General features: G+C 42.1%; 1 protein-coding gene across 1 annotated transcript in view; it reads right to left on the bottom strand.

Annotated features, from left to right (window-relative positions):
• The window catches only part of grid2 (glutamate receptor, ionotropic, delta 2), a gene marked incomplete at both ends in the record, with an annotated part of 276,437 nt that overhangs the window by 64,708 nt on the left and 197,381 nt on the right, over nt 1-14,348 (bottom strand). Inside the window, one exon of the mRNA XM_080852173.1 lies at nt 10,965-11,066. Coding sequence (XP_080708299.1) covers nt 10,965-11,066 — 102 coding nt within the window. The remainder of the gene's footprint in view (nt 1-10,964; nt 11,067-14,348) is intronic.

The following is a 14,348-nucleotide window of genomic DNA, read 5'->3' as shown; positions in this document are numbered from 1 at the left end:
TTCGTCATGCCCCCTGAATGACAACTCTAGCATGCCTAGGTAAGCCGTTGCATCTAACAGACGTTTTACCACCTCCCTATAGGCTAGGTGCACAAAATACTCAGTGTGGGCAGTTTGTTTCCTGTTTAGCCAGGTGTATTTGAACCTGCCGCTATTCTGAATGTAATTAGCGTCTACACGGACCTGGTTAGGTGTTGCACCTAGTGAATCAGCATTACGATAAAGAAGGACTTGTAGACACTAATTACATTCAGAAGAGTGGCAGGTTCAAACACACCTGGCTAAACAGGAAACAAACAGCCCACACTAAGTATTTCGTGCACCTAGCCTATTACATTCAGAATAGTGGCAGGTTCAAACACACCTGGCTAAACAGGAAACAAACAGCCCACACTGAGGTGCTATGCACACGAAGTCTAGGGCCTCCGAATCGGATTTACTTTTCACACTAGGGGTGGGTATTGCCAAAGAAGTCACGATTCGATTCGTATCACGATTCACATGCCACGATGCGATTCTATCACGATGCATCGCAATACTTGAATTATTGCGATGCATTGCGATGCATTGCAAATTTTCACTGAACACTGTTAGAAAAAAATGAAGCCATTACCAGTGGCTGACTGGCTGTGTATGATCTGGATAGTGTGTTCAATTGATAACTCAAAGCAACTCAGTTCATACATAGCTGTATTTATTTAAACGACTTTTGGAGGTTACTTAACACAAATATTATTATTACTGGATACACTGCATGTTTTGTTTATGAATGACTTGTCGCAGTATCGCGCGGCCGGAAATGCTTGATGTTCGCCAACCATTCATGCAATTAAAAAAAAAAAAAAAAAAAAAAAAATGTTTTTTTTTTTTTTTTATTAATAATCGATACTTGGCGTCAACAATCGATGCAGTAGATCGTGAAAATTAGAATCGCGATGCATCGTCATGACGATTATTTGGCACACCCCTATTTCACACCAATCGAATCTTTTAATTTCGTAAATACGGAGGCTGGCAACGAGAGATTTGCGTAAACACGGAGGCAGCAGATTGTGGTGAACCGACTGTAGTACATACCTCACGCCTGTGGGTGGTGCTTTAGCGCTTTATTTACACAACTGAAAAAACGTGAAAAACCTAGAAGAAGGTACTTCACAGCACGAGGATAAACACATTACACAAGACATTCAAGCTCCAATTAACAACATTACATTATGATAGTTAATATCAGTGGTCAGACTAAAGGATATGCGAAAATGAATTATTTTTTCTATTGATAATAAAGAGTTTGGAACAGTAACATGACATGTCTGTCATCCCATTTCCCATGATGCATTGCTCCGAGCATTTTACATACATTTATGAATAAAAAAGAAAATTAAATCGCTGGCCAATTTATATGTGTGGTCATGAAAGTTATGTTACGTCTGAATAAGAAGAATTAGATCAAGATAGGGGGCTAATCAAAAATCAGAAGACTGGGTTAATGTTAGTGAATTCGAGGCCCACCACGAGTGAGATTTTGAGGGAGAACAAGGGATATAAATAGTGGTTGGAGATCACGATTTGATCACGTGGGGCAGTGACGTCATCAGGTTGCGTGAAACCGTGCAGACGAACACCAGCCCCCGTACCGATTCAAATCTACTCACTTTCTACCCCGGACTGCGATTGTTGCGGAAACAAGGTGCGGATAGAGAGTGTTCGTATGTATGATAGGGCTATCTGTATTAGCTATCCGTGTCAGATTGACAAACTAGGCTCCATGTAAACGACCTCTGAGTATTTCGTGCACCTAGCCTATTGCCACGCACTTTAGCGTTGTGCTGTTGAATTTGCAGCCGCACACCCTCATCCACTAACCGCTCTATAGTAGGGATGTGCATCTCATCACTGAGGAAGATGCGATACACATCTCGATGCACTGCCAACGATCCGATACATTAAAGATACATAGAAGTAGCTACTAATGCGATACGATACGATTCACCCCTATTGCGATGCAGTACGATTCGACACGATGCGTTTCGACACGATGCGATTCAACAAGGTGCGATACAAAATAATGAAATTGTATATTATTCATAATGATTCATTTATTTGTCATACAACAAATCATTAAAAAGGTATCTGACAAAATATAACATGTATATGTACGTGTGTAAGTGTTCTCTAAATGTCATTTTTTTTTTTTAACTATAGGCCTACCAGGCAGTCACAACCCAGTTTGCTTCATCCTAAACATGTGGATCAAATGCCTCACGCAATCAATTTATCTTATTTTCCCTATTTTAAGGTTTTTCTTTAGGTTTTGAGTTGATCCACATGATCAGGATGAAGAAAAAAGTATAATGGAGACTAGCTGCTAGATTTCCTTTTCCAATTTAAGGAAGGCACAGGTAAATTCAAGTAACAAATAGAGAGTTTAGCTACGGTATATGGAGTATATTCTTACCTCTTCTTCCATCATCACCTCTGCTATTATCTTTAAAAATACCATGTCCTTGGTGCTGTTCTTCCAAGAAAGCCAGGTCTTTGAAACGTGGTTCAAGCGCCAGTGTTGTGTCTGAACGCGTTCATTGAATGAAAGTTCATGAACTCGTTCATAATTTTGGTGAAAGTGAACTGAACGTAGGGTATTACTGCCTAATGAACGATACTGTGAGCGTGTTCATTCTGGTGTCTGAGAACTGCACGTTCACTCTTTTTAATTTCGTTCAATAAGGTGGTAGATTTTTAGAGACTTCCATGCGAAAAACACCGTTAGTAATAGTCGCTTATCCCCACTGTCTATTCCTGTGAGAGCCCCGAAGTTGTGTAGAGGCCGAGAGCGGTATTGCAGACAGATAGTGATTTTAGAAAAGTTATAGACTTCACGAAAAGCGGCCATTAACAGCAGTGGAGATGAGAGCGCGTTTAAGAAACAGTAAGAGAGGTGGAATCTATCTAAATATAAAATGATTGGTCTTGTATTGAGATTATACCGATACAAAAATGTTAGAACCGATGCATCGCGATTCACCTCACATTGTATCCGGTCCACACTTTTTTGATCCGGGCTATCGTATCGTGAACTTTTATGCCGGTGCATCGTGGCGAACCGGTGAATCTTCCCATCCCTACTCTATAGGCATGGTGCCGCCTAGCAATGAAAGGCGGATAGCAGCACCAACGTGGTCTTGACATTTGTCGTGGCGCTTGGTTGCCCTGTCAATATTTTTTATATCAGTAAATCCATGAAAATACCACGTTGGAGAGTTGACATTCATTAGTAAACAGGGCCAGCAATATAACCGATTGTTGGTAATGCTACCAGTCACCCACGAGTAGCCTACCTAGCAAACAATCTAGCACTCACGACACTGACACTGACTCTGCCGTTGCTTTTGGTGATTTCAATCTTTGGAATTGGTCTACCTGTTGCTTTAATGGCCAACTTGTCATTGTAACTCACCCCATGGAATGGTTTCTGTAATAAAACATGTACAATGTCCTCGGTTTCCATAGTTTACTTTATTTGCTAATTTGCTAATGTGTTCTCATTATTAAAATGATCAGATCTTCTCGCTTAACTGTGTCTCTTAGACTGAGCAGATTATCTTTCGTAGCCTACATTTGAGGGGATAACCCCACCCACCATATCCAGGGCTTCTGCTTATTGGTTCATAGCGCAGACGTGACTCCAGCCTATTCGTTAATAGATTTTAGCGCTATCCAGACCCCTAAACTAGTCACACCCTCTCAGAGGAGGATCGTCCTCCTCTCTGCCATTGAAGTCAACGCATTCCACCGGCCGCCAGCGCAGGCAGAGAAATGAATGGGAGTCAATGGAGGGTAGAGGGAGGAAGGTCCTCCGGCAGTAATTTTCGATAGCGATAGGGGGTGCTAATGTCATCTTTACCCAGGGAAACTAACATTACATATACAAAGGTATTAAAGTAGTCATATTTAAGGGTTTTTATTAATCACAGTAGTCTAGGCAAAATACACTTTTTATTCTCAAAATGTTAAGGAGGATCTTCCTCCCTCTCCTCAATGGAGAAGCCTCCACTGGGCTTGAGTGGGGATTGGACATAAAAACCGAAATGCCTGTTGGGTTCGGGTCAGGCATGGTGACTACGCCCTTGGACTTGCGTCTGGACAAAAATATGCGGCCTCTAGTACAGGAATGTATATACGCCTCTGTTGTCTAGGCATGGCTATGAGTGTGCATGTGTGTGCGTGTCTGTGTGAAGGCGTATCTGGGCACGCACTGGTGTCAGCTGGGAGACCTCCAGAATGTTCAAAGGCACTTGAGCAGGCTGCCGTTATCCATCCTGACAGTGACACAGTCAAGCACCAGACCTGACAAGCTCTCCAGCAGCACCGCGGAGAGTCTGTACCCCGTCAGCACCGCTCATGCTTGGAACCTACCCAGGCTCACACAAACCTGGAGGGACTCGGGGAGTGGGGGGATGGGGATGAGGGTGGGGAAGAAAAGGGAAAGGGGGGTAGGTGGCGGGGGAAAAGGAAGCAGAAGAACAGGAAGAGGTGGGGGGTGGTGGTTGGCAGAGCTGAGACGCTGACATGTGGCGCAGCCCGACACGCAAGGGGGTTTGTGAGGCTCAGGGTGGCAAAGGGGAGCGTTTCGCTTGATGCCAGGAAGGAGTGGGCATGTATTTTTTTCTCCTCCTAAATTTTATCATATGCAAATCAGGCGCATAAATAAATAAAGAAACAAAACCACCCTGCAGAATAGTAGTCTCCTCTTCCACCCTGTTTCACCTCCTACTGTTCTAAGAGTCCCAGCCTCACATAACATATGCCTCTCGCAGCACACTTCCATGTACTCCACTGTCAGAGAGTGATGAAGGAAACATCCGCTGCCATTTTTATTTTCCCCCTTAAAGCAGTTGTTTTCTAAAATAACACCACAAACTGGAAATGGCAATTTTACACCCAGATAGATCACAGCTAGAACGGTCTTTATGGGGAAGGCAGCAAATCAATGGCTGCCTTGTGCCTGTCGCCATGCTTTAAATAACACTCCAGTGATGTTATTATCCACAAGTCTCAGAGAGAAGCTCATCTGGCTTCTTCAGGCTGGATCCTCCATGATATACTGAAAATCACAATCCCACAGCTACCACACATACGCGTGCGCACACACAAACAGACAATCACATACATATGTGCATATGGATACACAGCGTTACGTCTCGCAAAAGGTGCAATGCTGATTTCAATAAGGCTTATGCTTTATTAGACATGCATAATGTATGAAAGAGTAAGGTCTGTGTGTGTATATGTGTGTGTGTTTCACACATTAGCTACACACACACACACACAGAAAGGATTCAAACATTTCTCAGAGGTTAAATACAGCTAGTGACTCATGGGTACAAGAAACATCTCCTACGCCAAACAGCAAGACTACCTATAACAGCTGATACAGAGCAGAACTTGACTAGTTGTTTGGATTGCCTCTTACTAAGTCCTGCCAGTCGTAGCCCACTGACCGAAAGCTTATGGACATGCCCCAGACTTCCAAATATCAAAACTACCAGCTTGCATGTATAGCCTAGGTCTCTTATTTTAGCAACAATGGGCTGGTATTTGGTCAGTTTGTCAAGGAAGGCTATGTCCATGTAGAGGCTACCTCCAGGATTATTACATTGTAGTTGGCGCATGTAGTTGTTATAATCCACAGGTAAATCCTGGCCGTCCTGTGATGGTTGCGGGACGGGGTCGTGGGTTTGCCGCGTTTGCTGTTTGTAAATGCGGCCACTAATCAAGGCTTGTTTGAAGGCTGATCGTATCACTGTGACTAGGCACATGTTTAGTACTAAAGTCCAAAGCATATTACCTCTGCTGCATTAACGATGGCAGTTACAACGGGCGAGATGTTTAAGATTTTAAATTGCCATAGTTTGGCACGGAGCTGCGATGCTCACGCACGGTATGGCTGGCCGAGCATGCGCACAACACACACACACACAGGCCGAAAGATGCACGCACACAAACACACACATGCACGAATACACGCACGCACACACACACACACAACATGAGTCACACATTAGCTACACACACACACACACACACACACACACACACACACACACACACACACACATACAATTTCACACAAGGAGAGACCACCTCCCTTTGTTTTGCCAGCCCATTCTTTGCTTTGAATATAGTATAGAGACCTTCAATTGAAAATCACCTGGCCAGGGTACATTTTCTACCCGGCTTGCCAGCGATCTCTGACGACTATTTCGGATGATGACAAAGAAGAAGCAGTGTCATTTGCAGACCAGCTAACCTTACAACAATGGCTGCACTTGAGGATGATTCACTAGGATGACCCATTTCTCAAAGGTTTAGGTACCCTTATTTGTTGAACCCTCTTGCAGAAGCATACTGGAGTCTCTTCTCAATTAATAGGATGGTGTAGCTGTGCTTTTCAGGCTACTGGGTTTCACTGCTAGAAATCTGTGTGAAATCTGCACTTTTATAGTGTGATTTCTATAGTAAATTATTGTGTAACAGCTTTGTAGTGCATTACTGTAAATCACAAATGCATTATGGGAAATTGTCCATAAATTAAACAGTATCTTACTGTAGAATTGATGCCCTGCATAGTGGATAACTGCATTATGAAAAAATACAACCTTAATGTGAAAAGCTTGCTCTAGGAGGTTCAGGCATGTATACATAAAGTGCTTAAGGCAGTGTCACTTTTGAGTGGCACTATGCTGTATAAAGAAATGCATTTAATTTGTATTGAAATTGAAATGCAGGAAAGAGTAAACATGACAATTAAGCTTTTGAAGTTAATTAAAAAGGGTCAGAAGTCAGCACTTCAATTTCCCTACTTTGCCACTTGACTCATGTGCAAAGTGTTAGCAGCATAGCACTCAAAAGTCTGACAATCTAAATGAATGCACACATATTAAGCTGTTTGTCTGATGATGGTGCAGTACAGGTGTATTTGAATGCCACAAATGTCTAAGTGAGCCTATATATTTAGGCTCAGTACATGAAGAAATAAAGCTGGTCAAGTGACGATGTGATTACACCTGAAGATGTCACATGCCTAAGAAGCTACATTGCTCACATTTCCATTTAACGACTTAACAGTCTATTTCATTTTACAAGTGAAAGTGCAAGTAGCACACAGACTTTATCATTATACATCTCTCAGGAATCAGACCAATATCTTTGCTATTCCAATATTTTCTCATGAATTTGAAATACAAAACAAAAATACGTTTACAAACATTACTGGAAAGAGTACAAGAAAAGCTGCAAAGTTATATAAAATTTATATTTAATTTAAAATTTAAAATTCCTTGCTTGGACTTAGGTTGGACTTGACATCCAACTATAGAATGAAATGGCGTAGGCCTACTACATAAAAGTGCTTTGAAATTTACAAATAATAAACAATTCTATAGCTTACTTTTCCTTTTAACTGAAACATAGGCTAACAGTGCTTTCCAGCAGTACATTTCCTAAATGAACATTTGTTTGTTTAAATTGAGTTTCATTTTAAGTGGGTACTAAAAGAAGATATGTTGCGTGTTTTCACCTGTGTGAGGTCCTGTAGCTCAGTTGGGAAAGGGAGACAACAATATCAAGACCGAGGGATGCTGATGAAAAGGTTTGTTGTGGATAAAGCTACGTAAAAAGTAGAGATGCACCGATCAATCGGCCGCCGATTAAAAAAGCCGGTTTTATATCCAACCGGCCACAATCGGTGACTGGCCGGTCACTGTCGTAATTTCCGGTTTTCGGCCGATCAAACTGACCCGCATGCGCGGTGCGTAGCAGCTCAAGGCGCCCAGAGCAAAACAGCTAAAAACTAGCAAGACTCGGGAAGAAAACATGTAGCTGATTTGGACTTATTTGACTGTGTGCCAGGACGACCCAAAACACGCTGTTTGTAATGCTTGCAAGTCAAAAATAAGACATGTGTAGCGTCCGTGTTAGGGCTCTCTCAAGAACTCACACTGAGAAAATATCTCTTTGGATAAGTAGCTCTCCGTTTAATAAAAGCGTATTTCACTCGTGCTCAGAATAACCACAACAAGTCAACCCATTACCATGGCAACTCCCCTAACAGAAATCCCGTTGCCACTAGTCCCATTATGGAATGCTACACATGTGGCTGCCAGTGCAGAAAAAGAAGTTTACAAATATATGGATATCTTCGCAAATAACTATTAAAAATGTGAAACACATCGGGATATTTAGCCGATCATTATGCAGAATAATATTCCTTACAGTTGAGTAGAATATGTTTGTTAGAAAAAGATCGCTATTTTCACAAATTAACGTCTGTCATTCGTCTGTCGTCTGTCACTCTACTGAGAGTAGTCGAGTAACGTTAACGTTAGGATGTAAAAAACGCTGGCATGAAAACAAAAACACACTACCCTGCACTTGCCCAAGCCTACCTCTCTGCTCCATGTACAAGCGTCGACAGCGAGCGCTTTTTTAGCTTGGCTAGTAATGTCATAGATGAGAAAAGAAACAGGCTTTCTGGTGAGAAGGCAGAGATGCTTCTGTTTGTGAAGAAGAACCTGCCATTGATGGTTAAGTGATTGCATTGGGAGTAGGATGGAGTACTTTCATCACAACCTAAAGCTACCTGTTTGTATTGATGGTTTTTTTTTTATCCCATATTATGATGCACTTTTTTATTTAGAGAGGTCAAAGGCCTGAAATGTGCAATTTACTTTGAGAACCAGTTTATTTTCAGTACATAATAGTGCACTCTATCTTTTGTTTGTATTTATTTTAGTTTTATCCTAGTTATTGACCTGTAAACTGGACTGAATGTCAGTGTTCTTGAAAAGGGGAGTTATGATAGCATATAGCCTACCACTAGTTGTGGTTTTAATTGCAGTTATATAAGCAAAATGTTGTCTGGGAGAAGGGTACTCACGCCAAACAAATATGGTGTCTATTATATGATTATAATTATTTCTTAGAAAATCGGTATCGGAAAAACCGGTTTTGGCAGGTCAGACCTCCTTAAAAACCGGAAATCGGTATCGGCCAAGAATTTTGCAATCGGTGCATCTCTAGTAAAAAGCTCTTCTGGAGGTTTGTGACATCATTCACAGTATTACCTCTTTACCAAGTAGTAATATTTCACACCAAAAAAAAAAAAGTAATTTTAATTTTAAGTATCTATGAGCTCATATAAGAAAAAAGGCCTGACTTTCCAAATGGATCATTTGACACTGAATTCCGTATTGGTCCAATTCCGCCTGAATAAGTTACATTTTCCCATAATGCAGTTGTGATCTACAGTAATTGGACGCATAACAGTACTGCATTATCACAGATCATAAAACCAATTTTAATTTGAGAGGATATCTAATCATAATGGCACACTAACTACCTAAAAGCCATGCAAAAACCTTGCAAACACCACTAACAGCCCAGTTGACACGGATAGAAGAAACACATTAACTGTTGTCGTTTGGCAGTATATATAGCAATGTCATGCTGTAAAAGCTTTTCTTCCATTTTTGCAAGTTGTTCCAGCCAGGACACCAAGAAGAGCTTCCAATTGCATATCCTGAGTGGCTAGTGGGAAAGACACAGGTGTTTACCTTTCCTTCACATGACTATATGCTATCAAAATTAATTTGAGGATGGTACCAAAACTAGTTGCCTATAAAACGATACCTTAAAAGTGTCAAATTGTGAATAATGTTACTTTAACTGAAGAATTAAAATGTGATGGCTGTGGTTATTTTTTAGAGTTCACCAGCAAATGTTAAATTACCAAAAGATTCAGCTATCTCAATGAATGGGGAGTATGGCTGACTGTCAATGTTTGTAATTGATAACCGAACCTAAATGGCTAAAGGAGTCATGTGGATAAAACAAAAGACACTAAAGATGTGTGCAGCAAAGAGAGATTTCAAAAAAGAAGCTAGAAAACAGTAATCATTGCAATTTCTATATTCTTTCCTAGCTGCAACACACTTTTCACAGCTGGCTCTAATTAGCAACCAGTTCTCCATAAACAGCATCATTTAAATGAAGGAGGAGAAGCCCTCTGCTGTTCTGCTGTTCCTTCTGTTGTTGCTGTAGTGTTTACACATATTACAGGTGGGGGACAACATCACCCTGCCCCTCCGATACAGCGCAGCAAAGTTCCTCTAAAAACCGCCCCCCAGCCCCCCAACACTGTCCCTGCAGGGGCGAAGAGCACTCCTGACAAACTCAAAGTTCAGTCTGACAGGCCCACGAACATCAGAGTGGGAAAGAGTAAAGGGGCAGAAACAGAGAGTGAGAGAGGGAGGAGAGAATTGGGAGAGAAAGAGAGAGAAAGTAAAAAAGAGAGAGGGAGAGACACAGAAGGAGCCGCAAAGTGGTAGCATCATCTCTTTCTTCTAGCGCCGACTTCAAAGGAAGGATATGAAGAATTTAAAGCGCTGAATCTTTAAAGAACTCCAGGGACTCACTCAAATCTGTGCTGGAGGCGAGATAGCTGAACTCAAATCTCAATATAGCGCCGCTCCCTGGGTTTCAATTCATTCCCCCTCCAAATGGCTCGTAATGAGCTGATAGGCCGCCTGGATCATTCCAGTGGCCACTTTCTCCCCTGTGCCAATCAGAGGGGAAAATAAAGGGAAGGGATTGGGGGATGCTGAGCACCAGGGCACTAATTGGGATGCAATTCCCAGAATGCCATGGAGTTTTGAGAGGAGGATGGCAAACCCAGAGCTGGCATTGAAGTGAGGATTTCAGGTTCAGCAAATAGAAATCCTCCCTAGCATGGCACCTTGGTTTGCTAATTAGTGTCTGAGTCAGGGATCAGAATCAGGAAGTAGACTTAGCGCGAGAGGAAACCGGCTGGCTCGGCAGGTGTGGCGCAGTGTGGCGCTCTCTCGGAAATGAGGAATAAACCAGAATAAACTTTTCAAGTGGGGAGGAAGGAAGAGATAGAGTCTTACCAGGACAATCACCACTCGCAGGACCACGCCCCTCATGTTGTTCTCAAGCTTCCTGTCTGTCAGGGTCCCGTTCAGGCCGTGCACAGGGTCCCAGGTGGCCAGCTGAAACACACACAGGCAAAAGTTGGAAATTACCTCACAGGAAGGAGACAAAATCAAAGACACAGTCAGAGGTCAAATCTCACCAAACCTGCCATGACAAAACAAATAATGCAACTATACATCCCAGAGATGTCCATACATACAAAATATGAAAAGCACAGTGAGACATTTAAAGCATTTAAAATGCTTTCTGTCTGAAAATGGTGTCAGTAATTACAATTATTACAGTAGTTACAAAGCAAGAGTTAGGTCTGACTGCATGGCTTTTTACTTTCATCTCCCTTATCCTTTTGCCATATCCCTTCGTGAGCAGTGAGATCTGTTTGGCATTATTTGGTTATGGGGCTGTGTGTGTCAGATGTTTGCCTCTGGCTAGGTCTGCTGAGCGGCAGCGAGCAGCTATCAGTCTCTCATTTCTGCCAGTCGACGCGGCGCCCGGGGGTGTGGAGCGGGTGCTCCTGATGTCCCGAACTCAATTGCATCAGGGCAGTATGAGAAATGCAGCGCATTGCCACATGCTCAATGAGTTGGAACATCTTCACCACTAGGGCCCCTTTTTCTCGCCGAGCTCCACGGGTCTGTGTCAACCCCCCCCGAATACCCTGCCAAACAAACGGCTCTGCCTTTAAAATTCACTTTCTTTCATTCTCACTCTCCCGCTCTCTCCATCATTTACTGGCTCAATCACAAAGCTGTTCAGTTTCATTCAGTGGCGGCTGGTGGAGAGTTTTTGACTGACTAAATTATTTAGGGTTAACTTGAAGACCCTTTGGTGGAGGTACCATTTCAACCTATTTATTATACTGTAGTAGATGTGTTATTACTATGTAATAAAGGTACATATTTGTCCTTATATGTATTAAGCTACGGAGTTTCTTCAGTGACACAACAACTGCTGCTTAGTATTCTGTGTCTTTTCTAGTTTTCTATGTTTATCATTTGAATAATCAAATGTAACATGATTTCATACGGATCAAAATGAATATTTATGATAAGGAGCACAAGGGGTTGTGTCAAACTCATAACAAGATATGAAATAAATACATTGCTGAAGCATGGCTTGTATACACAGCCACATGGTTGCATAAGCGGAGACGGACATAATTTTAAAACAAATGTTGTCACATTAAAATGCATGACAAAAGGAAAGAAAAACAAGTCTTGAATAAAAAGTAAGTATGTTTCCCTCCATACACAACTCTCCCTGCAGTGTACCACCTGTCTCTGTGCCCACCTCCGGTGGAAATTAAGAGCTCATTATGCAGTAATGTGTTTATCATGCAGGAAGTCTGAAGTGTACATAGTTTTCCATCAGGTACCACTTAAACAGATATGCACACTTTAGATCCCCAGATTCCCTGCTACTTGAAATGTACACACACACACACACACACACAAACACACACACACCAGGGTTTCCATTGGCCTCTCCCAGTAAAGGAAAAAAAAAAGATAACTTCAAAACTCGTAAGAGTGTCCAGTCAAAATGTCCGTAATAATGTAATGCTCATACAAAACAGCTATCATGCAGGCTATCCCTAACAGGACATTTATGTTTTGACAGCTTACACTCTTAACAGCTTACAGTACTTTTATTACCAAAAGGGTGTGACTTCTCATGAAGTAACAACTGAATCAGCAGCAGTACCTCTCATTGACGCCAAGCGTGCACAAGATATAGAAGCAGTGATGAAGGGGCTCCACGGTTATGGGGGTTTAACTTTTGCAACAGCTTGCAAAGAGCTTATTTAGGAGTGCAGCAAACTGCCCAAAATGAGCTATACGGGCTAAAATCGCTTGCATTCTGCTTGTGTTGTGTGCCAGTAGAGGTGCTTCTCTCTGCAGAATCGAATTAAGACAATGCTGCAAAGTCGTCTAGAGAAGGAGAGCGGGACACGGCTTATGCACATTGCAAGCTGCAAAGACACATTGGACACGTTTGATTTCAAGTCAGCAGCAGTGGACTTTACCGTGATGAAAAAAAGGAAAAAACTAAGGGCCTGATTTACTAATATGCGAGCGCTTCTTAATCTGCGTTCGCAAATTAACGCACGGTGTTTTTGCGCATTTTACTTGGTATTTATCAAGCCAGATCTGCGCTGGGCAAACTGTGCTTACTCCGCCCTTTAAAGAGCCTGATTTACTAAGATTGATTTGCGAACGCATCTTTGCCAGGCGCACATTAACGCACGGTGATTCCCCGCATTTTCCGTGATATTTATCAAGCCAGATACGCGCTGGGCAATCATTATTTAGCGCGCCGTTAAAAGACTGGAGAACTTGCCAGCAAGTTACTGCCACCATGGAGATTCGAGGAAGAAAAAACTAAGGTTCAGCGAATAGATAGCGAATAGATAGCGAGATAGATGTATTGGTTCACGTTCGCTCAATCACTGAACCTGATTCAATGGGTTATATTGTTGTTTTGCCCGCCATCATCTACAGCGAGATGTTTAAAAGAACACGATTATAAATAATATGCTATTGGTGGCATTAATGCATACACTGTCTATTATAACAATATATATGTGTACATGGCGAGATTAATACGTTCTACAAGGGACATGGGTTCACTACAATATATCCCCACTGAAACAAATACATTTACCAAGTAGACAGGCCTCTCCAAAATCACCGTTGCTCAATCATGGATAAATGACACTATTCCGAAAGATAAAACTGTCATGGACAGACCACTACCACGTAAGTAATGGTCATGTTGGCATCACATATGACCTGGACATTCATTGAATATGTGTGCTTTCTGTTTCGGTAAACGTGTTCGCGGATTGAAGGTGGGACTGTTTGCATGTGGGTGCGATCAATTTCTCCAATTACGTTCGGAAAGTTTAATTTCATATATATGAATATATGAATTATACGAGTTGAAACAAATATTTCTGTTCGCTGTCTCTGTCTATGTCTTTGCCTTGCTGCTGCCATATCAACGTTTTCAGTGGAAATGCGCATGGTTAAGACGTGCTTTTATGAGGCGGAGAATTAGCGTGCAAATCAGAGATGTGCGCTCGCCGGGCAGTTTAGTAAATACCACGCAGTTCATCATTAGGCGCACTCCTCCCATTAAATAGCGCTACACGCCTACGTTACCACCCACGTTTCCGAACCATCCCACCTGTTTGCAGGTACACACCCTCAAAGCGTTAATATGCGCTGCGCCAGCTTAGTAAATACCGTTTTTCGTTACGACCGCTATTTTACGCCAGAAAATGGGCGCAATCCTGTTAGTAAATCAGGCCCTAAATGTTATCTGGTAGCCTACAG

This window comes from Sprattus sprattus (genome assembly GCF_963457725.1).
Source record: "Sprattus sprattus genome assembly, chromosome: 15".
Lineage (NCBI taxonomy): Eukaryota > Metazoa > Chordata > Actinopteri > Clupeiformes > Clupeidae > Sprattus > Sprattus sprattus.
The sequence above is the reverse complement of the archived record's forward strand: the minus strand, read 5'-3'. Positions and strand labels throughout refer to the sequence as shown.